Genomic DNA, 25367 nt, shown 5'->3' on the forward strand with positions numbered 1-25367 from the left:
ACACAATAAATCCAAAACTATAATGCTTCAAAATGTGGAGTGGTGGTGGGGACTAGGATGACAACCTCATTGGGAAAGTGCTTGTTGCGCAATCACGAAGACCTAGGTTCAAAGCTGGGCGTGGCTACGCACATCCATACCTTGCCAGGTGACCGTTGGACCCTTGGGGACTGTAGTCTGATGGAATTGGCAAGCTCCTGGTTCTGTGAGAAACTTTGTCTCAAAAAATAAAGTGGAGGGCTGGCAGAATGACTCGGTGAGTGAAGGCGTGAGTTTCAAACAGCCTGAGTTTGGTCCCCAGGTCCCACACAGTGTAAGGAATGAGCCAACTCCTGCAAGCTGTCCTCTGACCTCCAGACATGCTTCGTGGTATCTATGTGCACGTGTCCCATACAGTACAACCAAAAGAAGGTGGGGGGCTGGCAAGAGGGCGCGGCGGGATAAGCTCTTGGTGTGCAAACCTGACAGCTTGAGTTTCATCACGGAACTATGCTGGAAGTAGAGAACAGACTTCTGAAAGTTGTTTTCTGATCTCTACACAGGGTGCTAACAAGCTCACGTGTGCACGTGTACACACTCTTACACACACATACACACACACTAGAGTGTGAAGGCTCGATGCCCCAATGTAGAGGAATTCCGGGTCAGGAAAGTGGGGGGGGGGTTGGTAAGCAGGGGGAGGGGGTAGAGGGGAGGGGGTTTTTGGAGGGATAACAAGGAAAGGGGATAACATTTGAAATGTAAATAAAGCAAATATCTAATAAAATAAAAATTGCCGGGCGGTGGTGGTGCACGCCTGTAATCCCAGCACTCCGGGAGGCAGAGGCAGGTGGATTTCTGAGTTCAAGGCCAGCCTGGTCTACAAAGTGAGTTCCAGGACAGCCAGGGCTATACAGAGAAACCCTGTTTCAAAAAAACCAAATCCACCCCCCCCCAAAAATTTAAAAATCAAGACAAAACAGTTTGCCACGGTAACCACATGGTAAAATCCTCTGCCCTCAGCCTGTAGCTAGGTTCTTTGGGTGAAGGCTGGTGACCTCACACTGCCCATAGCCCTGAGAGGCAGCATGAACCTCTGTAGTTTATAAAAATAGGAAAGGAGGTTATGTGACAATGACCTTTGTCTGGCAGACAAATAGCAAAGGGGAAGGGGGTGGGGTGGGGGAACTAAAGTCTGTGGTTATAGGGCGTGGAACAATCCAGAGGGTGTGTGTTTATAAGTTTCATTGTCTTGCTGAATTGTAAACTTCCACCCTCTTGTAAATCCAGGATTCCTCAACTCCATATCCCTGCACATACAGACCATACACACACACACACACACACATACACACACACACACACACACTCTCTCGGAGAAAGAGATAGAGACAGAGATATGCAAAGCCTGGAGACAGTTTGAGCTGAGGATCCTAACAGAGTGGGGCCCAGCTGGAAGGCGAGATTCTGCCCCAGAAATCTGACCATTTTCCATTTGGTCAAGAACTAGGTTTAGCAATTAGGTATCTTTTTTAAATAGATGAATTTATGTTAAAGGGAAAAAAAGATACATAGAATATTGTGATACCTCATTTATATCATATGTAGAAAAAAATAAAATAAAAAGGCTGGACGATACCTTAGTGCCAACAGTGCTTTTATGTTTCGCAATGTTGCTATTATGGGCTTTTTACTCAGATTTTCCAAATTTACTACATAAATATGTAAATAAAGTTACTTCCAATGACATCCCCCAAATCCGAGTAAACCTTTCAACGGACGGCTTAGGCTGAGGGGGTGTGCTCTGGAATGCGGAGGCGGGCTGTAGCAGTGAGCCCACTGTGTGGTCACTGATTAATGCTCTTTCCCATGGGCAGAGCCTGTGTGTCTCCATCAGGGAACCCGGGCTGTCCACTTTTGAACCAGCAGGACTTCGACACCCTCTGTGAGCCAGGTCCTTCCAGGGCCCTCACTCTGTAGCAGGGAAGGGCATCCAAGGCCTTCCCCCTGAGACACCCACCCACAGAGAGGTCACTGTGGAACAGAATGAGCCGTCCACAGTGCATCCACATGTGAAGCAGGAGGCAGCCCACGGTACCTGCTTCCTCTCTGTTTCCTAGGATCCTCCCTGGCAAGGGCATGGGTGGGCAGGACACCTTGTCTGGGCTGTTAGGAAGGTTGGCGGAAAAGGTCGTAGGGCATGGGGTCCAGAGCACTTGGGATTAGGTTCCTGCTTGGAGAGAGACTGAGGGTGATCAGTAAAGGGTCCTGCTGGACTGTCAGGAGACAGGCGAGCAGCCGGTCCTGTCCCTGGCTTCCCACAAGGGACACAGAGTCAGGTGTTGGGGAGGACCTTTAATTGTATTCACAGAGACTGGGCAGGGAAGGCCATGTTAGATGCTGGTTGTCTAGAGAATGGGGGCTGGGCCCGGGGGACAGAGTGGATGGGGACAGCAAAGGAGGAAGGCTCAGCTAGGGTATGTTCCACTCAGAACCATGCCCCCATCCAGTTTCTTATGGGACACTCCTCTGCTGGCCTTGCCAGCAGGGTCACCTCAGGAGTGTCTGAGCTCCACCTCAGATCCAAACTGGGGCCCACGGTGGGGCCGGCGGAGGCTGTGATGGTTATGGATGTTGTAGAGTCGATGGGCGAGACCCACGGTGGCCACCAGCAGGGCGACGCCTAGGAAGAGCAGCACCCACTGGCCCACGCGGGCCTGCTGTGGCTCCAGGTACATGCCCAGGAAGTTGACGCGGGTGGACTCTGGGAGGGAGCCTTCTGAGCGAGCTGAGCGAGGAAGCAAGGAGATAGGGCGGTGGGCGGGGCGACAGGTGGGCTGGGGTCCCGTGGGCTGGGGTCCCGTGTCCTGGCGTCCCTGTTCTCGATCTGAGATCAGACTGGAGTCTGTCTGGACTGGGGATGGGGTTCAGCCCTATGTGAGCTCTGGGATCTGGGCCGGGGACTGGAGGCGGGGTGGGTGGTGGTACCCGTGCTTGGTGTCCAGTTGTACTCCGGCCAGCCCAGTGTCTCTCCGTGTCTCCTGTTCTCCGTGACGAGCCATTCTGTCAGTGGCTTGAAGTAATTCATCATGGCGGAGGCTGACATGTTAGGTTGGCCTGTGATTAGCTTCATGGCCTCTGGCCACGGCTTACTGTAACCCAGCTTCATGGCATCTCTGGGGGAAGCACCAGAGAAAGGGAAACTGAGTAAGAAGGACCAGGATTCTCTTACTTAGTCAGACACTTTCTCCAAACCCATTTCCCATGCCTAAACAGCCCTTTAGGATTGGGAAAAGCAGAGTAGCTCTGAGGCGGGGGTTGGGGTGTGGGGGATATAGGGGGTGAGGGATATGGGGGTGTGGGGGATATGGGGGTGTGGGGGATATGGGGGTATGGGGGGTATGGGGGTGTGGGTGATATGGGGGTGTGGGGGGTATGGGGGTGTGGGGGGGGTGGAGAGGGGAGGGCCCAGGGACTCCAGTGTCCTCCTGGGAGTGACATGTCGAGGGTGACTCAGGATCTTCTTGGCTGTTCTCCGTGCTCCTAGAATAGCTTTAGTGGTTTCTCGGGGCCAAAGAGTCAAAGGAGGTTCAAGGGCACTCACGCCAGGAGCTTTCCTGCTTCCTTGGATTGGTAGATGTCGCACTTGTGCAGGGGACCCGTGTGCCCAGCTGCGTGACACAGTGCCTCGTGGAACTGGAACTGGATGATGAAGCTGATAAAGTACCTGAAGTGGGGGGAGGGGATGACGTGGGTGAAGGGCCTAGACTAGAGGAAAGGTGGAGTGCGGTGGAGATGGAGGGGCTTGATCGTGCCAAGGAGACCCAGCCCCTCTGACAGTCACAGGAATCACTGGATGCAGTCAGGATGTCACCTTTGGTGCCATCTGAGCTCTTCCCAGCTATGCCTGTATGGCTACTGCCCACCACAGGCGGCCTTCATCCCTGCTCCAAGGGGATGAACAAAGCAGGCAAGGAGAGGTTAATGAGAGAACCCATCAAAGCCTTGGCAGGCCGTGGGGTTTCCACTGCTGGAGCAGAAGGCTAGGGGTTGCTGGGTGGAGCCTGTGGACGCAGTAGGGCCTTCTCGGTAGGGAAGGCAGTGGGAACAGTCTTATCTGAAGTAGCAGGGATTTCCTGGTGGGAACCTGCCAGTCAAGCCTGGGCAACCACACCGACTCTGGTTTTAAATGTCCAGAGTAGCAGAACAGGCTCCTTCCTTTGGATTCCGGGCACAAGCTGTTTGCTACCCACTCCCCTGGCACTTCCTCAGTGTTCGTGCAGGCTGCAGGCCAGTGAGATGTGCTTTTCTAGAGAGCCAAGTCTCCTTTGTTCACTGTTATCCGGATAATTGTGCTGAGCTGGGACACTGTCACAGCGTCCATCTCTAGGCAAGAGTGAGTGCTGGAACCTTAGGAGATCTGTTAGGTGGCAGTGGCCTTACCGGAGACCTGTCCCCTAAAGGTCCTCACTAGGGTACTGTCTAGGTCAAGGCTGATGGGTCCCAGCAATGACACTTCTTGCTTCTTGGTCCTCTGAAACCTTGGAGAGTGACAGTTGTCTCTCCTGCCAGGCCCCACACTCTATCCATCCTGATACCTGCTGACTTTAGTCCTGGTGTCAGGACCTGCCGCCCCTTGGCTTCCAGAGATTACTAGAGGCAAGACCTGTAAGCCGCTAAGCCTTCCTGAGAGGTCTTCTCTGTCCTCTGTGCCTTGCTTCCAGGTAGTCTGGGTAAAAGGGACTCTGTCCTGGGATCTGCTGAGTCGCAACTCTGGGTACCACACTCATCCTTCCTAACCCTGAGTAAGCTCCCCCACCCCCCCACCCCCAGAGCATGAGGAAGGAAAGGAGCTGCCTTGGCCACCTAATGCTATAGCTGAAGGACGCCCAGGCCAGTGCGCGGACGCAATCCACTTATGAGAGTCATTTAATAATGGAGGACCGCAGCTACCAGGTCTCCAGCATGTTCTGTGTAGAAGGGTGGCTAAGGTTAGCCCTTGTGCTGAGATCAAGGTGAGAATATGGATACCCAGAGAGACAGAGGACCTTGTTCAAAGAACATGACCACTGAGCCTCAAGCTGGTAATTAACCCGTCCCTAAGCACCCAGCCTCCTACATAAGCAGTCTGTGCTGCAGACTACAGGATATTTCAGATATAACTCAACATGTTGACTGCAGGCAGTTCAACAGTTGGAACAAAGGCCCCACAAAGGGATCTTGTCTCAAAACTAATCAATCAACGGGCTGAGTCAGTATCCAGCCAGGTGATAATTGCCCTGTTAGTGGTGGGTGTGATGGCCCATTTGCCTGGCTAGGTCAAGATAAGAGGACTGCTGTAAATTCAAGGCCTGCCTGAACTACACAGTTAGCTCCAGGCTAGCCTGGGCTGCAGAATAAAACCTGCTTTGAAACAGAAATCCTACCTAGACTAGGCCTTGTAACCAGTAGCCAATCTTCTGGTGAGGTTTCTGCTTTTAACTGTTTAGTTGATGTGACCTCTCGTGTTACCCAAGGAACATTTTAAAAGAAATGGCTTTGGTAGCGGGTAAGTGGACCCCAGGCACTGCGTATCATGAGCCAGCTCCTCCAGGTGTGATGGGGTGGTTCGAGGATGGAGTGTCCAGTGACAAAATTTAAACATGACCCCGAGTGGACCACCCTTCATGGCGCCATCTCCGTGCTTCAGTCTTACCTGATGTACGGCACATTCGCAGGAACGTGGAACTTGGACCCTGGATCAAAGTCACCTTGGGATCTAGGCACTGGAGGGCAGAGACCCTGATACTTCAGCCTGTCAGAGAGGAAGATGTGGTAGAAGGCAAGTTTAGGGAGAACCAAGTTGAAAGGGGGTGGGTATTTTTTTACTTGAAGAATGGTCCCTGCATCAAAATGTCCTCTACTCCTGCATGCTGTGCACCTGTGTACAGCCACCCCAGGGGACCCCATCACAGGTGTGTGCACACACATACACTTCACTGGCTCATCGGTAGACACTCAAAGCGCATACAGACAATTCAGAGATCCCTTCCAATTCACAGCCCCCCACACCAGAGTGTTCTAGAACCTGAGGCTCCACCACTCCTGGTTGTAGTTCTCCTTGGTGATGGTTCCGTCGAAGACCCTCCAGCGCCACTGGTCGATGAGGTAGCTGAAAGGGATGAAGGCGATCTTGTCGAGGGCCATCTTCATTAGAAAGTTGATGTTATGTTCTGCCAAGGGAAAGAGAGAAAGAACACGGTCTCAGGTTCATACCCGCCTCTTATGGGGGGGGGGGGGGGAAGGGCTATCGGCTCAGGTCCAGGTGGGGGAGGGGAGGAAGATGCTGAATCTCTTCATCCTTCTTAGGATGGTCTGTGTGATTTCCTCTCAAGCTTTGTCCTGCTGGGTTCTCTTCCCTCCTAAAGGTCTACAGAAGATCTTTGCACAGGGGGCGGGGTCTGCAAAATCGTCTTCCTTCCCGCCTCCCAAGTATGTCACCCCTTCTGGGTCCCCAGCCTGGCCAAGAGGGTCTCTGCTCTCTCTCACCGTAGCCACTGCCCTCACTACTAAGCAGGTTGAGACTGTGTAGATGCTTGGGGGTAGACACCGACAGAGCCAGAACATCTCCAATAGCCTCATGAAAACCAGGGTTGGCACCCTCCCGAAAGGTCACAGGTAAGTCTTTGTACTGCATGAAATACTGGATGTGGCCCATTTCGTGGTGGGCTATCACCAGGTCCTCCATGTTCACAGAGGTACACTGCTTGATCCTAGGGACAGGGGTTGGGAGAAGGGGTGTTAGAATATCAAAGGCGCAAAGGGACCACAGTGCGTGCATCATAGGAAACAGACATGCTCCCCATATATGCAAGGAACATGGCATGATGGGAAGGAGAAATCAAGCTACCCTAAGAAAGAGGTAGCCTGGGGGCCAGAAGTTTCTAAAGGTCATTGTAGGCATCCCTCTGTCCCTAGTTTCCCTGAGGAGCTCTAATCCACCCTGTCTATTGCTTTCTGACCTGCTCTACAGACCCAAGACATGAATTCTATACATTGTAGAATGTGTGTCCAGTGTTTTCCCACGTACTTTATCTTCCAGGGTTGGGGCTTCCAGAGGAACCTATGGGCTGTGGCAATTTCCATCCCATTTAATCCAAAACCTCAGAGTGGATTCACTTAAAGAATGCTAATGGTCAGGGCTGAATGACAGTTCCAAAGCTGTCCAAGACAGAAGGCTCCGCCTCCCTGAGTTGATTCCCTCCTCTCTCCTACAAGCCACTTCCAATGATGGGCACTTCTGCCTGGGGTCTAAGCAGAGTCTCTCAGTGCAGGATCCCCTGATAACTCTTTTTTATGGGGACGGGGAGGAGGAGCTGCCCAACATGCTCGATCCACTGAGGGTGGATTGTGCCTATCTTCTTCTGACTCCCCATAGAAAAGGAATTCTCACCCCATAATCCCAAATCCCCTTGTCAATGTACCTGGACCTTACAGCTCCAAGCCCCAATGCTTTCAAAGAGTCCCAGGCTAGGCAGCACCCCCAACCCCACGAACCCCACTTTGTTTGTGCCCTAGCTTTGTATACTTGTTTTATATGGGTACTTCATCAGCTGGGGACAGTATCTCCGCTCCAACCCAGACATAGTCTCCCCTCTTCTTTTGAATCTCAGTTGTCCTTGGGGCTTTCTATAGCCAATAGAATGTGGTAGACATGTAAGGTTAAAGATAAAGACACTTGTGATTCCAGCACTTGGGAGCCTCAGGCAGGAGGATCACAAGTTCAATGCCAGCCTGAGCTATCTAGTGAGACTCTGTGTACAAAGAGGGATGCCGGAGGGAGGAGGGACCCACAGCAGACAGGACTCTATCAGTTTTAAATTTAGCCACTGAAAAACCTGGCTGCTTCTGCTTTAATACACCTGCCAGCCTGTGCCAAAATGATGCCCGGATCAACCCCAAGCTGCCGCAGCCACACTAACCAGACACCCTAACCAGCTCACTTTAAACATTCTAACCTAGGCACTACATGTTGGGGGGGGGGACTGAAAACCTCAGCCAATAGCCAAAATGACATTCTGGGCAAATGGCCCCAGATGAGCTGTTAAAATTACCCCAGCTGTGTCTAGGGTGTAACTTAGTGACAGAATGCTTTTCCAGCTTTCACAAAGCCCTAGGAGTCACTTCCCCCAGTGCCAATTAATTAAAGTTTTAAGAGTTTATATATTTGTGTGTGTGTGTGTATGTGTGTGTGTGCACCTGGCGTGGCATGTCCGTGGCCATCCAAGGACAGCAGTTTTTGAAAGTCCATTCTCTCCCTGCACCAGGTGGATTTGGAGGATTAGGCCGTTAGAGGTGACGGCAAGCACCTTTATTTTCTGAGACACCTTACTGGCCCAATTAAGTTTTGGAATATTCTGAGATGTCGGTCACTGGAGTAAGGACACTTTCACTGCACACTGCCTGAAGCCCTCCTGTAGTGCACAGCACGTGGAACCTTGAAGATCAGCTAGTCATTTTATGCCACTAGATTTTGGGGCAGTCTGTTAGACAGCTGTAGGTAATTAATCCCAGCTTTATAAGGACAGTGCCTCACCCGTCATCATCGACAGTGAGTTCTGTGTCAGGCACCCAAGCGCTAGTGTGCCCACCTGTGTACCAGCGGCATACTCACAGGAAGAGTCAGCAATATGTAAAGGACACTTTGTAGCACACACAGAGCTTACATCAGGTCTGTGGTCTTAAGCATCCAGCGGACCACTGAAAGAGCTGCCCAGAACTTCTGGCTTTCATTTCTTAGGTGGAATTTCCCTACCTGATTCTCAGGCCTGGAACTGGACCCAACTCTTTGACTCCCAACTACATCCCAAACTGCCCCCATCTGTCCTGTTCACTCCAGTCGAGGGGATAGCCACAGAGCCATACCCTTGTCCCCAGGCTTGAGATAAGGGTCCTACTTCCAATCAGACAGACCTGAAGTCCTTGCCGTTGTAGAAGTCCCAGGCAGAGGCATGGCACACCACCTCCCGTCCATCGCTTGGCTTCTCTAACATGGACTTGTTCCAGAACTCAGGGGGCACTGGTAACAGCCCCAGGGAGGTAAAGAAATCATCAGCTTCCTTAAATATCCTTCTGGGTGTCCATCCCTGCAAGCACAGAGAGTTCTTTGCAAACTGGGCTCTCTGACTGACAGACACAATTGTGACAGTAGAGAGGCTGTGAGAGGAGAGAGAGAATCTGCCCTCCACTCTGGGCCTGCCCTCCCTCGTTCCCTCAGGAGCTCCAGAGATGGCGGCCTTGGCTTCACTGACCTGCTTTTTCATGGCCTCCGAGATATCTAAATTGGGAGCGGAAGGGAAGGGCGCCACCAAATCATAGATGTTGGACCACGTCTGTGCCCACATGTTCCCTGGAGGCAAGTGGGAAAGAGATGGCAGAGAGCAAACATAATTGTTTAGGCTCAGAAAAATCCTGCAGGAAGAAGGGCCAGATCCTAATCCTATCAATCAAGGTGGTATCCCTTGAGCACCAACTGTTTGCAAACTGTGTTGGGTTTTTGATGTCTCCACCTGCATACCCAGCCCTCAAGGTCACTTCCAATATTGGCTGTAGGTAAAGCCTTGCTAGTCCTTAGGAACCGATAGTCTTTACTACTCATGAGCAGTGAAGGAATCCTCCACAAGAAACCTGTAGTCCCCAGAGCATCGGCACCCATGACCACCACCTCCAAGGTGCCAACCAACCTAAAGCACATGGCATGCAACAACCTGTAATCCTGCTTGCCCCCTGGTCCTGTGTAGCAGAGGACCTTGGGTCAGGAGAGAGTTATATAATCCCAACAGGGGTTCATAACTCCTCAGAGATGAGATTGGGTTTAAATGCCCGCAGACCATACTCTTAGCTACCTTTACAGTGTCTCCTCTCTATTCTCTGAAGTTGTATTATGCAGGCCACCAGGACTCCAACAGGACTCAACCATCTCCTCTGGGAACAGCTAATGTCCGAGAGTTTAGTGTCAATTTAAGAGCCCAGTTCTCCAAGATTGGAAAGAAGGGGGACATTCAGAATGAGTGGAAAAGTCAAAACTCCACTTAGAGACAGGAGTCTTCCACAGCTGAGGGAGGGTGTGCCAGAGAATGGTGGAGAGATGAAGTGGGTGGGAATGTTGGTGGGGGGTACACTGTACTAGTGTACAGTGTAGTGTAGTGTAGCGTAGCTTAGCATAGTTTAGTGTAGTATAGCTTAGTATATTATAGTATAGTTTAGTATATTATAGTATAGTTTAGCATAGTATAGTTTAGTATATTATAGTATACTTTAGTATAGTATGTATAGTATACTTTAGTATACTATAGTATAGTATAGTATGTATAGTATAGTTTAGTAGAGTATACTATAGTTTAGTATTACATAGAATAGTTTAGTATATTATAGTATAGTTTAGTATAGTATAGCATAGTATAGTTTAGTATAGTATAGCATAGTATAGTATACCATAGTATAGTATATTAGTATAGCGTAGCATAGTATAGTATAGTATAATTCAGTATAGTTTAGTATAGCATAGCATAGCATAGTATAGAATATATAGTATAGTTTAGTATAGCATAGCATAGTATATATAGTAGTTTAGTATAGCATAGTATAGTATATATAGTATAGTTTAGTATAGCATAGCATAGTATAGTATATATAGTATAGTTTAGTATAGCATAGCATAGTATAGTATATATAGTATAGTTTAGTATAGTATAGCACAGTATAGTATATATAGTATAGTTTAGTATAGCATAGCATAGTATAGTATATATAGCATAGTTTAGTATAGCATAGTATAGTATATATAGTATAGTTTAGTATAGCATAGCATAGTATAGTATATATAGTATAGTTTAGTATAGCATAGTATAGTATATATAGTATAGGTTAGTATAGTATAGCATAGCATAGTATAGTATATATAGTATAGGTTAGTATAGTATAGCATAGCATAGTATAGTATATATAGTATAGGTTAGTATAGTATAGCATAGCATAGCATAGTATAGTATATATAGTATAGGTTAGTATAGTATAGCATAGCATAGTATAGTATATATAGTATAGTTTAGTATAGCATAGCATAGTATATATAGTATAGGTTAGTATAGTATAGCATAGCATAGTAGAGTATATATAGTATAGTTTAGTATAGCATAGCATAGTATAGTATATATAGTATAGTTTAGTATAGCATAACATAGTATAGTATATATAGTATAGGTTAGTATAGTATACTATACTAAAGACTTTCTTCTCCTCTCATCACTGGAGATGAAATTCTCAGCCCCAGGCTGGATCCCTGGCCACCTGGAGTGTTCTACATCCCTCCTGGGCTCTGCCTGGTCACTGAGTTGACATCTACTTAGATTGTCTTTCAACTCCCCCAAGAGGGATGGAGGAGGCTAGGATCTTGGGAGGCAGCAATGCTCCAAGTGAGTGAGACTCAGTAGAACCATCTTCTGGAGGGATGTCTCCCAAATGACCTCTAAATGTGCTCCCTCTGGCTTCACTGTTCGCAATCACACCAGGAATGTGCTGACCCAATGGGGGGGGGGGAATGCTGGTGGCCTCTGTTTCCCCCCTACCTCTTCTCATCTCTTATGGTGTCCCTCCCCTCCCTCCTTCACGCACTATGGGTTATTTTAATAGTTAAAGCCCTAGAAGGCTCTTTGCTGTCACCTTGACCCAGACTCTCCACCCCATCCCTGCCAAAACCTCACATCGTGCAAGGCTCATGGAAGTTCTCCAAGCCCCATGCCAAGACTCCTGGGTCTTGTTATCGCAGGGCATGGTGGGTAATGTAGTCTTCCCCTTAAAAGATGGTAAAAAGTCTCGTACATCTTAATTCCGTGGCAGGCATGGCACCAGAAAAGCTGGGGAGAGTGTCTCAGAGTTAAAGCAATTGCCTGCCACATATAAGGTCATGGGTTCAATCCTCAGCACCACAAACAACGCTTGTGGTATGAAAGATGAGTGAGGAGTTCCCCCTTCCCCTCTCCACTCAGCCCTGGCCATGCTCCCCCAGAGCTTTAGGTTCTGTCACGATTCTGGTTTTATCTCTGCCCTGCAGCCGGCACTATCCTGGACCAATGCCCTTACCTAGCAGGTGGGCAGGAAGGGGGCCATCCAGGTTGATGTACTCGGGCCCATAGTGGCGATGCAGGGAGCGGCGCACGTAGGCATGCAGGTTCAGGTAGAGAGGCTGCAGCTCCTGGTACAGTTTTTCCAGGTCTTGCTCCAAGCTGTCCGACTCGTATAAGGATCTCCATGAGTCCCCTCCATCAGTGTAACCTGCACAGGAGACACAGCCAAGCTCTCCCGACAGCCATCACTCACCCAATATGTCCCTGACATTTCTAGGGCCCTACTTGCTCCTAGCCCATGGGTCCCAGAAGATCTCTGAGGAGTTTGAGGTTCTGGGGAGCAGATAGCCAGGGGCACCAGCACTGGTAACTCACCGTTGAGCTTGGCAATCTTGTTGGAGAATTCCACGTACTTTGGGAAAAAAGGAAGGATGGCCCTCCCCACCTTGTCTCGCCAGCTCTTCCACGCCCATAACAGCTCTTCGTATTTCCGGGATGTGGCCATCATATTCGTCAGATCTGGAAGGAAGGAGTCGGGTGGGGTGGCTTGAGCCTTGGCCCTTGGTTCACCTCTCATCTGCTTATGAGGGAACTTGGTTGTAGAATTTCAGATTTGGAATAAAACTGGTAAGAGCACTTGGAGATGACAAAAACAGGGAAGGAGTCTAGTGGGGGGGGGGGGAGATGGCCTCGAGGAACTCCTAGGGTGCCCACCTGGGGTGACATGTTACAAACACACAACCTCAGACACTCTGAAAGGGGATAGCCTTTTCTTCTCTTATGGGCATCTCAATGGCATGTTTATGTACACTTGTAGGGTGTGGCTAGGCCCAAGCAGAAACAAAAGGTTCTCTCATAAACCTTCCCTGGGAGAAATGGTTTGTGGAGTTTCACAGGCCTGAGTTCAAGTTCTCTCTCCCACAGACCTATCTCTTTCTATATCTATAAACAAGGAAGTGACTGTAGCCCTCCCCGAAATGTGGAAATGGATGGCAGAGCTCTGTCCCTGAGCAGGGGACTGTGACTCCTCATTGCTGTGGCCCTGGGGATCCCCAGCATTCTTTGCAAATTGTCATTGGGCTGAAATTAATAAAACAGTAGCTGCAAGGGCTGTGTAGGGGCAAGAACTATCTGAGCTGCCCCCAGCAAGGAGGAGACCCTGCGGTTATGTCCTGTGAAATCCACTCTGCGCAAGAAACCCCAGTAAGAACACACAGGTGGCATCCGACTCTCAGGCTGGGTTGAGGGTCACACAAGACTGCAAGCGTCTATCTTGAAACAGGCGCCTTCTCCTCCTGCCCTGCCCTTGGCTTACATGGAGGCTTGGAGCATCTGATGCGGCCCACGCCCTCACAGTTGAACTTATGCTTAGTGTCTCTATCTGGGTATTCTATGTCATATATAATACTTGTCACAGAAAAAGGTAAACTTAATTAGCTTTCTTTGAAAAAGATTTGCTTTCAGAATTCTGTGCCTGCTTTCTGATGAATCACCAGTCTTCACGAACCTTTTAATTACTATGTCTGTGACCAGATGGCCTGGTCCTAGATCAAAACACTATGTCGGGGATACCAAGTGCTACATGTTTTTAAAATGTACATATTTAGAAATAGACACCCCGACATGCAGACATGCCCCAGGCATTCTTACACGCCCATGAGCATGAAGCACAGACACGTCCCCCCTTCCTCTTTGCGTGCATAGCCACATCTACTACCTATAGGGCAGACCCTGCTCCGGGACTCTTTCTTCCTCCTGTTTATTTTCCATTTCCCCTTCTATTTCTTATTGTTCTGACACGGGAGTTGGGGTGGGGTCAGGAGGAAACAACTTCTGGTAAAGATTCCTTGCAAAGAATGCGTATCAACCTTGGAAAGAGTGGGTTGTGAGAGTATTTGTGTGGGTATTGGTGGGGTCAGAGTGAATCTTGGCAAAGGGGACACAGGCTAAAGAGAAATAAGTAGAGAGAGAGAGAGAGAGAGAGAGAGAGAGAGAGAGAGAGAGAGAGAGAGAGAGAGGTGGTTATGAGCCAGTTCTCAGCCGGTTCAGTAGCAGGAGGATGGTGTGGAATGGTATCAGCTAGGAACAGGAGGGCAAGTTCTAATTTGGCGTTCCTAGGGCTGTGGAACTCTTGTATGATTCATTCTCTCCCATTTCCTTCTCAGCAATCTCCCTCAGGGAGGGAAGGGGTTCTAAGGAAGTCAGAGAAGGTGGAGACCTAAGACCAGAAGGTCTGCGACTCTCCTTTCAGGGTTGAGGCTCTGAAGCACACGCTTGAGAGCCTACTGCTCTGAGGTGGATGTGGACAGAAAGAGGGCGAGGACTTCTGGGCAGATGAGACAACCTTATGGGGCAGAGGATTAGGGAAATTTGGCTGGGGTTCTGGTTCTCAGTGGGGGCAGAGCAGTTCCACCAGTGGAAAGGAGTTGAAGAAACCCTTCCCTTGATGGCACCCTCATCCCTACCACCACCTCTCTCACCCAAGGGTGCTCTCACCAGGCTCCAGTGGCAGACAAGTGCCATTTGTGTAGCAAATGTTAGCTATGCTGTACGTTGTCTCCATGTCTAGCAGGATCTTGTTGTACTGTAAGGGGAAAAAAAGGGTGGTGAAGAGACCCCCGCCCCCCGCCCCCATTTTGTTCTGGTGACAGGTACCAAGGGTGGGACCCACGGGAGCATGTGTCCTCAGAGCATTGCAGTTACGGGAATTGCAGAGACATGGAGACATGACCCACAGTAAGACTTGACAAATCAAGAAAGCAGTGTAGACCCAGACCAGGCTGTGACTCATCTCCCAGCAGTCTCCACTCCCTGCTCGGAATGGCCACATACCTCCTCTAACTCCTTGGGAGGCAGCACTGCCGGACCTATGTTCTGAACCTTCTTTATGATCCGCTTGATGGTAGAGTTTTGAAAGTTGCTCACATCAAATGTCTTGGCCCAGGTGCCATATTTCAGGGTGTAGTTGGACACTTCCTTGTTTTTCTGAAGCTGAGGGGCACAAGGGGGTGGTGTCACAGGCTCAGGATATTTGGCATGGCCTCTGGGTAGGAGGGTCTATAAAGGTGATGGTGAGGAGTGTTGTTTCATTAGGCTGGTGTCTTTGCCCTGACAGATACCCTTCACTTCAACCTGGACCTAATCTACGAATACCTTAGGTACAGTATGAGTTCTTAGGCAGATACCTGCAGTCTCGCAAGTAGGGCAAAGAAACTTAGCATGCAGTGTCATTAAGATGAAGGCAGTGTGCTGTTAGATAGAAGGTCCCCACCCTGAGTATTCAGGGATTGCATCTTTGAAATGGAAAGAATTTCACTGTGTATGCATAACTGCCAAGGGGTATATGCAGAAGACGTTGAGGTGCCAAGGACCCAGGGGCTGCCACATATAGTGGGTGTTTAGTCAACATTAGCACCCAATGGTTGGAGCATATGGCTAGAATTGGCTTTCTGTGGTATAAAGAATACTCGGTCATAAAGGAAGGGCCGGGGTAGAGGGGAGTAATCCCTCAGTGCTGACAAACAGGCCGTCAGTCCTTTAAGGAGTGACACTAACATCGCTTATGTTATAAGTCACTTATAACACTGGTGTTATAACATTAACATGTTATAAGTCACTGATGTACAGTGGATTACTGTCTGAGAGTCCTAAACTAGAAAACGGTAACAAACTAGAGAAATTTGCTCAGGTGTGGAGTCCAAGCCACTAAGAAATGGAGAATTGTTCTAAATACTCTGTTCAGACTTTTCGCCAATTTTTCAGCTTGGTGCTGTGTGTGTGTGTGTGTGTGTGTGTGTGTGTGACACACACACATGCTTCATGCTGGAGTTGGTGGAGGTGGCTCCTACCAGGATATTGCTGCCCTCTCTGGTAATGTTGGTGTTATAATGCCAGTTGGCCTCCGCGTACTCGTTCCAGAGCACCTGGGCTGTCCGGTCATACTCCTCCACGAACCTGTGAGCCTTGGCTTCATCGGTCTCTAGGTCTGTAGGAGGTGAGGAGGAAAACAGACAGGCCTTGCCTTCCTTACCACAAGGTGTGGTCTCACTGGCGCTCCCTCCTGCTGGCCCCTGGCTCCTTGCCCCCTCATGGCCCTGCCCCCTTCCAGGAGTCCCACTTGGGATCTGGGTTGTCTGGCTGTCTGTTGCTTGGTGGGTTGTTGTCTGGCTTCTGGTTGTTGCCTGGTTGGTTATCCCCTGGTTGGCCGTTGCGTGGTTGGCGGCCACCTGACTCAGGGCTGGTAGAAGGTGACCACAGCAGAGCAGCAGAAAGAGGAGGCTGGGCAGTCCTGGAGTGGCCCAACCTTGGCCCATGGCCGCAGGAGAGCAGAGCCCTGCAGCCCCCACCACTGGCCAATAAGAGCCGAGCCTGCTGTGTGACCTCATAGAGCAATGTGCCAGCCAGCCTGACCCCGAGGGGCCCTCAGGCTTGGGCACACTGTCTCTAGGACCCTGGGAGCGAGACATTACCCACTTTTGCTGTAGAGCCCTTATGATGAGCCCAGGGGTGGCTTGGCACTGAAGCAAAGGACACTGGAGCCCAGCTGGCAGCTGGGACCAGGAAGCTGAGGCTTTGGGCCCAGAGGCCAGAGGCCAGAGGCCAGAGGCCAGGACTTCTCCCGGTCCCAGTCCACCCTCACTCAGAGCTTTACCAATGCCCTCTGGATAGTCGTCGGGTAACGGTGGACGCCACTGATACTCAGGCCAGCCTAGGACTTCGCCATTCCGCCGATTCTGCTCCTGCAGCCACTGGCTGACTGGTTGGAAGTACTCCAGTAGTGGCTTGGCATCCAGGGTGTCTGAGCCTACCAGGTCCTTCAGCACCTCCTGCCAGGGCCTGGAGGAGCCAGCCTGCAGCACCTGCCTGCCAAGCAGAGTGATCGCCGTAGGCTCAGGGGCCACAGGGTGGGGCCACAACAGCACCACTACCACTTTGTCTCTCATTAGAAAAAGAACTCTAAGGTTGGGGGGTGGGCCTCCGTGAGACTGGCAGGGGATATTTGCCTGGCCCTGGCAAGCTGAAGGCTTGCTTGATAAATATTTGATGTGTAAGACAGGAGATGGAGAGATGGAGTATGAAGGAATAGAGGACAGAGTCTGGCTTTGTGGTGCTCCTACCAGAGCAGGCAGCTACCTGCAGAGATGCCCTCCACCAGCCTCGTCCCTCAGCCCCCCTCGTGTTGCCCATCCCTGACACATACTGGAGCTTGGCTCCCGCCTGGGTGGACTGGTAGATGTCACACTGGTGTAGAGGGCCCTGGTGGCCTGCCTCCTTACACAAGGCTTGATGGAACTGGAACTGCAGCACGAAGCTTACAAAGTACCTGCGGGCACAGACAGGCGCTAGAAGGAATGTGGGGAGCTAGACAAAGGTGCCTTGCGGAGGCTCTAACCCGTGTCCTGTAGGCGCAGCCGGGCTAAGGGCTGTCTGTTGGGAAGAAGGCAGAAAGGGAGCGTAGGCCAGGGAGGAGCCCTCTGACTCTCAACCCTTGGGTCTGAAGGAGGACAGAGCAGGGGTGTGGGTAGAGCAGGGATACCTGATGTATGGTGTGGCGTTTGGGATGTGATACTTGGCTCCAGCATCGAAATGGGTTTCATTCCGGGCAACTGGTGGGCAAATCCCCTGATACTTGGTTCTAGAAGAGGATGTTTAAATCCTAAGGCCCTAGGCTGTACAGGTTGCCTGAGACTTGCAGAAAAGATACTGGTCCCACTGTAGACCACCCCCTCCCCAGCATCCCTTCCACCGCCTGGAAAATGGAGACTTCCCGAGGGCAAGGTTTCAGTGGGAAAGGAGGAGGGCGGATGTTGTTAGAGAGGAAGGGACAAGACTTGTAGAGGCAGGAGGTCCCCTGGGTGACACTTTCCCTAACCCTCTTCTCACCGAAAATACCACCAGTCAAAGTTGTAGCGAGAGGGTGGGGTACGTCCACTGAAGACACCCCAGCGCCACTGGTCCACCAGGTAGGCAAAGGGCAAGAAGGCAATTTTCTCTAGGGCCATCTTTAGCAAGTAATTGATGTCACTTTCTGTCCAGAAACAGAAAGAAAATGTGGAAGGAGAGAGTCCAAGACAGAGTGGCCCTGGGGCCGGGCCATCTGGCAGGAGACGAGGCTGGGCAGATAGAGGTGAACCTCAAGTGCCAAGCCTTGTTTAGACAAGGACTCTGGGTGAGTGCTAAGCTCGGGGTGTGTGTATCTGATGCCTCAAGTTAAAAATAAGGACATGATGGAGTGGGGAGCCGTGGACATCTACTGTGGTAGGAGATTTGAACGAGCCAGGCTGGACACGCCCCCCCCATACCTATGTCAGTGGCAACATGGTCCAGCAGGCCAATTTTGTGCAGATGTGCGGGGGTGCAGACGGAGAGTGCGAGCACATCCCCAATGGCCTCATGGAAGCCAGGGTTGGCGCCTCTACGCAGAGAGATGGGCAGGTCCTTGTACTGGAGGTAGTACTGTATGTGACCCATCTCATGGTGTACTGTGTACAGCTGCTCCATTGTGATTCGTGTGCACTGCTTAATCCTGGAGTGGGGATAATGGGGGTGAAGGTGATGTTGAGGGCAGGACCAGAGCACTGGGGAGGCTGGTCCCGGAGGAACCCAGGACCACAGGGCCAAGGAGGACTCTGTCCTGGGGTGAAGAGTGTTTAGGAGCTAGCAACTTTTTGGACCCTACCCTGATCCACCACCACTCAAGTCCTCCTCCATGCCAAGGCAACACAGCTGCGGTTCCTCAAAGCCGCAGGGATAGTGAGCTAATGAGGTGATAAGCCCTATTGCCCTGGACTAGACCAGTCCCCCAACACGGGCAGGTCTGTGTCACAGCTGCCTCCTTAGAACCTCTGCGCGCACTCCTCTCCCCAGGTCTGACCTGAAGTCCTTCCTGTTGGAGAAGTCCCAGGCAGAGGCGTGGCACACCACCTCACGTCCATCCGTTGGCTTCTCCAGCATCGACTCCGCCCAGAACTCAGGAGGCATGGGTGAGAGCCCCAGCGAGGTGAAGAATTCCTCTGATACCCGGAACATGTGCGTAGTGTTCCAGGCCTGGCCCAGCAGGCAGGGAAACAGGTCAGGAGGCAGCCATGTGGAGCCAAGCCTTGAGCTCAAGGCTTGTGATCTCCACCCAAGACAGTGTCCAGCCCGGGAAAGGTATCTACGGTTCAGTGGCCTCGCTTCCCAAAGGTAGGAGGGCACTACTGACTCTACCACAGCAGATCACCCAGCCACCATGGACAGAGACCCTAGGAAAGGGGTGGGAAGACGCCTGTCACATGACCTCTTACTCCATCTCACTGCCCTACTTGGGACCTGACTCCCAGAGCTTACCTTCTGTACCATTGTACTGGTGACATCGAGGTTGGGTTTGTCTGGGAAAGGCACTACCATGTCGTAGATGTTCTCCCAGCTCTGGGCCCACATGTCTCCTACGTGGAAGAAGCAAGTGGGACAGCTTGGTCTCCTACCCAGCCATTCCCGTTTCCTATATAATGGTCTCCTGCATGGCTGCCAGCACTTTTATACCCTTGGGCCAGAGGATGTGTCTCCAGACTCTCTGTGGGCTCCACAGGACTGGCTGTGGCGTTTTTTTCTGATTAGGCCAAGATCCTTCACCAAGGGGCCACAGGCTCCCAGGCTCCCAGGCTCCTGTCCTCAGATATGGTCTAAAGCCATTGACTTGACCCCTAGCTCTGCTCTAGTCTAGCTCTCTGTTGGCTCTAAATTCTTGCATGCCCTAAATAAACTTCAGTGTCCCCTTCTATAAAACAGGATTCCAGGCTGGTAGGGACCTTGAGCCATGGGGGCTTCCGGTAAGAAAGCAAATGTTATGACATTCCACATACTTGCGGCACCATGACGGTGACCCGCCTTCCTTCTTCTAGGCATCTTCCTGCACCCACGCTCCTCTTGGCAGCAAGGCCCAGGTTCTTACCCAGCAGATGAGCAGGAATAGGCCCTCTGAGGTTGATGTATTTGTCCCCATAGCGGCGGTACAGTGCACGGCGGACATAGGCATGGAGGTTCAGGTAGAGGGGCTCTAGTTGGTGGTAGAGATGCTCTAGATTCTCCTCAAAGGAAGGGGTCTCATACCAGGAGCGCCAGTAGGCTCCTGTGTCTGAGAAGCCTAACAGGGTGGGAGAGTTCAGGTGAGGCCCACGGCGTTGGTTGTCCACATCCTAGCTTCAACTCTACCATTTTCCTGACTCCAAGCAATGGACTGAGATGTTTGCTCAGGCTGGCCTTGAACTCAAGATCTTCCTGCCTCGGTCTCTCGAGTTCTGGGGTTACAGCTGTGTGCCATAACCAGCCCCCACTTTTTAAGACCAGGGTCTCACTGTGTAGCCCAGGCTGGCTTCAAACGCCTCATCCTCCTACCCTCAGCCTTTCAAATACTGGGATTACAGGTATGGATCACCAACCATATCAAGGTCCACTCTAGGCTCCAGCAAAACAGGTCTGAGAGCACAAAGAGTCTTAGGGTTGGGAACAGTGCTGAAGGTAGTACCAGGAGCATCAACAAGAGGGGGCAGGACAGCAAGGTCTGTTGGCTGCAGATTTCATACCATTCCCACTAGCTATGAGACCTTGAGACCACCAGACTGGCTGTTTTATCTAGCTCAGGAACTTGGGGCTCACCAAGGACCACAGACAAGAATGCCTGGTAAGATAGGAAAGATGGCTGTCTGCCCATGGAGGGGAAGACGCAGGCTCACCGTCTTGTCTGGAGGCTTCGTTACTGAGGGCAGTGAAGTCTTGATAGAGGGGTTTCAGGGGGATACCCACAGCATCATGCCAGCCTTCCCAGGCAAAGAGCAGCTTGGCATAGCTTCGTGAGGAAGCCAGGACGTTGGTGAGCTCTGAGAGAGGTGATCAGGGTCAGTTAGGAAACCAGAGGTATACAGTGCTCTTCATTCTCACCAGCTTCCTCACGCCTCACTGTATCCCCAGACCAAGGGCATCCTATGGGCTTGAAGGGATGAGGCTATCCAAAGAAAGCACCAGGCAGGACCCTGCTCCCAGGAACATGTCTAAGGCAGTTGACACAGAAAGGACATTTAGAGGTTAGAATAGACAGACCTTCCGTGGCTCATTGCATAGAACGGCTCGTCTTGTGGCAAAATGCCAAGGGACTCAAGGCTTGTGGGAAGCTTTTGGAGAACGTGACAGGACCCCTGATGGGAGAGCTATGTGGCCAGAAGGCAGCCATGGTGAGGGGCAGGCTAGCCCAGTGGCTCTCCACCTTCCTAATGCTTCCATCCTTTGTGTGGTTGTAAGTCCCAGGGAGTCCCATGTGGTGGGGACTCGCAACCATAAAATTATTTCTGTTGCTACTTTACAACTGCAACTGTGCTACTGTGGTGAATCATAGTGTAAATATCTGTGTTGGGTAAATATGGTCTTAAGTGACCCCTGGGAAAGAGTTGTTCGACCCCCCCCCCCCGCAAAGGGTCGCAACCCACAGGATGAGAACCTCTGTGCTAGAGGTCCCTGAAGTGAGTTTTCCAGAAGAAGCAAGGGTATGGGGCAGAAGTGTGGGTTCATCTACACATTCCAGCCCCAATGGGGTAGCAGTGCCTTTGATTTACTGACAAACATCATCCTAGAGGTGACCCAAAAGGACCCGGAAATCCCAGCAGAGATGGGATAGGACCATACCTGGGTCCAGGGACCAGCAGGTAGCAGTCTTGTTGGGGAAGCAGACCTTGCCAGTGGAGTAGATTCTGCTCATGTTGCTTAGCAGAGAGTTGTACTGCCGAGTAGGAGTTGAGGAAGTATTAGTGACCAAATATTAGCCCCTGGAGTTCATCTTCCCACCCCCTTGGCTGGAAGGAAAAAGTGGCCCAGAGAAAGGATGTACCTCAGACAAGGCCACTGAGTTCTCCCAACCGCCACTGTCTTCTAGTGCAAGCAGCCTTTGCAGGTGGTACTGACCAGAGGGCTGAGACAAGCCTCAGCTTGTCCCCAGCTCACAGCGGGCATGAATCCCTGCTACCCCCCGGGTCCTGGGTCTGCCTTCCCAACCATTCGAATAAAGCCCATAAACCAAGTCTGCTTAGAGATTTACTCTTGACTGTGTGTGTGTGTGTGTGTGTGTGAAGGGGGGGAGGGAGGCAGAGAGCATATCCCTCTTTGTATGGGCAATGCCATTCTGAGTATGAATTCCAGGGTCTCACACATGCTCCGCTACTCTGGTAAATCAGCTACACTCCAGCTCCTGTATTTGACTTTCTACTCCACAATATAAAGTAAGCAGTCACAATCATGCATCTGGAGGAAAAAGCCTGTGAACAGCACTCTTTCCCCAGATTCCTGATAACCAAGGTCTGTAACAGACTGTAAACCCTTGTCTGCCGGCTTTCTTTCCCAACCACAATAGGCACTTGGGGCGCTCGAGTTCTGCCTCCACCCTCAGACCCACCTGCTGCCGCTGGGCCAGGGGCAGGTTGGCAGAGCCTAGGGTCCGAATCGATCGGATGATCCTTCGCAGCTTTGAGTCAGTAAAGTTCTGCCAGATGGGCTCATACAGTTCCTTGGCCTTCTTACCCCAGACCTCTGCAAACTCCTGGCTGATCAGGGCCGCTTCCTCCTGTGGTCACCAGGAGGGTAGAAAGAGTAGTTCATCTTAGGAAGAGGCCATGTGGGGGAGACTACAGTAGTGAGAGAGCAGAGGGAGGCTAAGGGCTTCCAGACCCCTGGAAGAGATCCTGTCCTGGAGATGAGCGTGGAGCAGCGCCCCTCCTCCTGAGCCCTCGGGTTGGAAAGTGTGGGAATCTAATTCAAGGGAACAATGAAGGAGAAAATTGGGGCCAGAGTAGGGGACAGTGAGTGGAGAGCCAGGAAGAGAAACTCAACAGGAGGTCGGGCAGCTGCCAGAGGTCAAGGGCTCTGGAGCCAAGCCGGGTACCCTGCTTCCCCAGATTCCTGATAGCCATTGTGCAGACAGCCATTCATTGCCCCAGCCCTTGATGCCGCTTTGGGAGCATTTTGGCCTCAGAGGAGCCAGCTTCATCCACTCCATTCTGGTGTTGGCATGGATCACGTGCCCAGCCTCTACTGGAGCATCATCGCCTGTCTAATGCGCAGAGCGGGTGAGGGGGTCCGGCCTGGGCAGGGGTCCCACGAGGGACCTCACTGCTCGGGGGTGAGGCTGGGGGCCCTTGGAGCCTGCTGCCCGCCCCGGGCGACTGACCGAAGGCCTGTGATTGGCCACTGCGCCCTTCTGCGCCCCGCCCCCGCCCGGGCCCGGGCACCCACATAGAGCCGCGCATTCTCCTCCGTGATGTTGGTGTCGTACGCCCAGCTGGCCACGGAGCTCTGGAACATCACCACCTCGGCACTCGAGTTATAGCTGTCAGCGAAGAGCTGCGCCCCTGCCTCGTCCGCGGAAAAGTTGCCAGGTTGCAATCCAGGGTCGAGCGCCTGGGCGGGCGACGGCGGCAGCAGCACCAGCAGCAGCAGCAGCACCAGCAGCGACAGCATCAAGAGCAGAGGCGACAACGGCCACCGCCCCCGCTGGCCAGACGCAGCCCCCATGGCGCGGTGCGCGCGGTGCGGCGCTGCCCCTTCTCCCGCGCCGCGACCGCCCTGCGGATTATAAAACCCAGCCACCGCCGCCTCCCGACACACCCCTACCTCCCCGCCCCTCCGTGCTTCCTCCTCGCTCCAAAGTCCCCGGCAAAGCGAGCCCGACTGATTCCCCGCCCGCCCTGGGCAAGGGGAGCCCCGAGGGGCCTGGAGAGAGGGCTAGGGCTGGGTCGGGCTCTTAGAGGAAGCTAGAAAGGGATCCCTGGCCTCAGCAAACACTACTGCGGCCCAACCGTGCCCTCTGGCCGCCACCACGTAGTCTCAGGCCACAGAGTCTAGGAGGTTTGGCATAACCCTCTTTCCGGGCTCTTGAGTGACAAGGGGATGGGGGGGAGGGGTGGCTGGCTGGTGCCACCGGGATGGACTTAAGGTTGCCAGGTCATAGAGGAAAGGGGTCGCCTGCGTGGGTTCAGGAAGCTTTGGTGTCCTGACAGGTGCCTTGGCTAGGGTGCTGCAGATGTCAGCAGATGTTCACCTTGGGCTTGGGTTATTGGGATGCCTCAAAATAGGGTCTGTTCTGCTCTATGAGGAGGAGCCATGGATGGGTCGTCCTAACTGAGCCCTAGAATCTCGGAGTCGCACACTTTGAGAACTAGACAATACCTTAGAGATTACTGCAACCCCCTGCCCTTTCAAAGTGGAGAAATTACCACTGAGACAGATCGGCTTCAAGTCACCTGAGGTCTCCACACTCCCAGTCATTTCCCTGTCTCCTCCACCTGTCCTTCAAAGTGACAAGCCTGGGGTGGGAAGATCATGTCCTCTCAGTGCGCCAGGAGGAGGCAGAGGCGGAGGCGGAGGCGGAGGCTAACCTCTCAGCACCAGGGCTGCACCCCCAGAAGAGGTGGGAGGGCCCTTCTCTTTGCCAGATGGGGTGATGTGCTCTGGAGACTCAGGTTGAGATTGTGCTGGCCTGTCAGGTGACGTGGTTCCAGAGAAGAGGTCCCAGGGGACAGAGGATGAAGGGGACCAGCAAGGGGCCACCTGGTGAGAACTTAGGTGGTCCATACTGCTTGGGCTCCCAGGATTTGAGGGTTGTGGGTTATGTGTGTATTTCCCCATCAATGAGCTGTAGTGTTTCTGGAGGAAGCAGGCTGTACCCGGTGGAAGTTTAGGAGGGGATTCTGAGGGTGGCAGGTATGGAATTCAGAAAAAGGATCCCAAAGAGAAGGGTGGGCAGGCAGGCACTGAGGAGCAAATTTGTTTTGTTTTGTTTTTCTCTTTTCTTTCTCTGTCAGAAACAGAACTGAAAGCAAGGAGAGAGGAAGACAGGGTGGAGATGGAGGCCAGACTTGTCTCTGAAAAGCTTCTGAGAACCAGGCCAGGGCAGTAGAAGAGCAGGCAGGACTTTCTGCTCACTTCTTCTCGGGCCCGGCTGTGTGGCGGTGTGACATCCTCCATACTGTCGGGTTAGGGACTAAGCTCAGGAATGAACAGCTCAGCCTTACAGAACAACGATGAAATTGGAGGCTAGCTACCGTGATGAAATAATCTAACCTTGCTTACTGATCACCCGGGTACTTGGAGTCATCACCCGCCTCCTCCTCTCTCAAGGTGACAATGTATTTTAAGAGCTTGTTAAGACACAGGGCTTTTCCACTATGCCATACTTTGGGGGAAGTGGTTAGAGACTCGGTCTGTCTGCTTTATTTTCTGTAGGTTTCCCAGAGCTTAGCATGTACCTGTCACAAAGTAGGG

General features: G+C 51.8%; 1 protein-coding gene across 1 annotated transcript; it reads right to left on the reverse strand.

Moving 5' to 3' along the window:
* Window positions 1-1619: 1619 nt before the first annotated feature.
* Window positions 1620-23673, reverse strand: LOC127694105 (angiotensin-converting enzyme). The gene is made up of 25 exons (XM_052195519.1): window positions 23340-23673; window positions 22504-22671; window positions 21741-21834; window positions 20798-20941; window positions 20017-20208; window positions 19413-19510; window positions 18958-19130; window positions 18386-18609; window positions 17967-18111; window positions 17620-17718; window positions 17284-17406; window positions 16735-16946; window positions 15932-16068; window positions 14916-15074; window positions 14580-14667; window positions 12459-12602; window positions 12100-12291; window positions 9270-9367; window positions 8932-9104; window positions 6508-6731; window positions 6047-6191; window positions 5675-5773; window positions 3584-3706; window positions 2968-3155; window positions 1620-2767 (listed from the first exon to the last, which is right to left on the reverse strand). Exons 1-25 carry the CDS (start codon window positions 23616-23618, stop codon window positions 2535-2537), a joined length of 3954 nt encoding a protein of 1317 aa, XP_052051479.1. The 5' UTR covers window positions 23619-23673; the 3' UTR covers window positions 1620-2534.
* Window positions 23674-25367: the final 1694 nt, after the last annotated feature.

Source organism: Apodemus sylvaticus, chromosome 10, assembly GCF_947179515.1.
Source record: "Apodemus sylvaticus chromosome 10, mApoSyl1.1, whole genome shotgun sequence".
Taxonomy (NCBI): Eukaryota; Metazoa; Chordata; class Mammalia; order Rodentia; family Muridae; genus Apodemus; species Apodemus sylvaticus.

Coding starts and splice junctions, on each gene's coding strand:
- LOC127694105 (XM_052195519.1), bottom strand. CDS start 23,618: ATGGGGGCTGCGTCTGGCCAGCGGGGGCGGTGGCCGTTGTCGCCTCTG. Junction 20,942..21,740: donor CTGCTGGTCCCTGGACCCAG/GTATGGTCCTAT, acceptor CACCTCTCTCAG/AGCTCACCAACGTCCTGGCT. Junction 18,610..18,957: donor TCCAACAGGAAGGACTTCAG/GTCAGACCTGGG, acceptor TCCCCACTCCAG/GATTAAGCAGTGCACACGAA.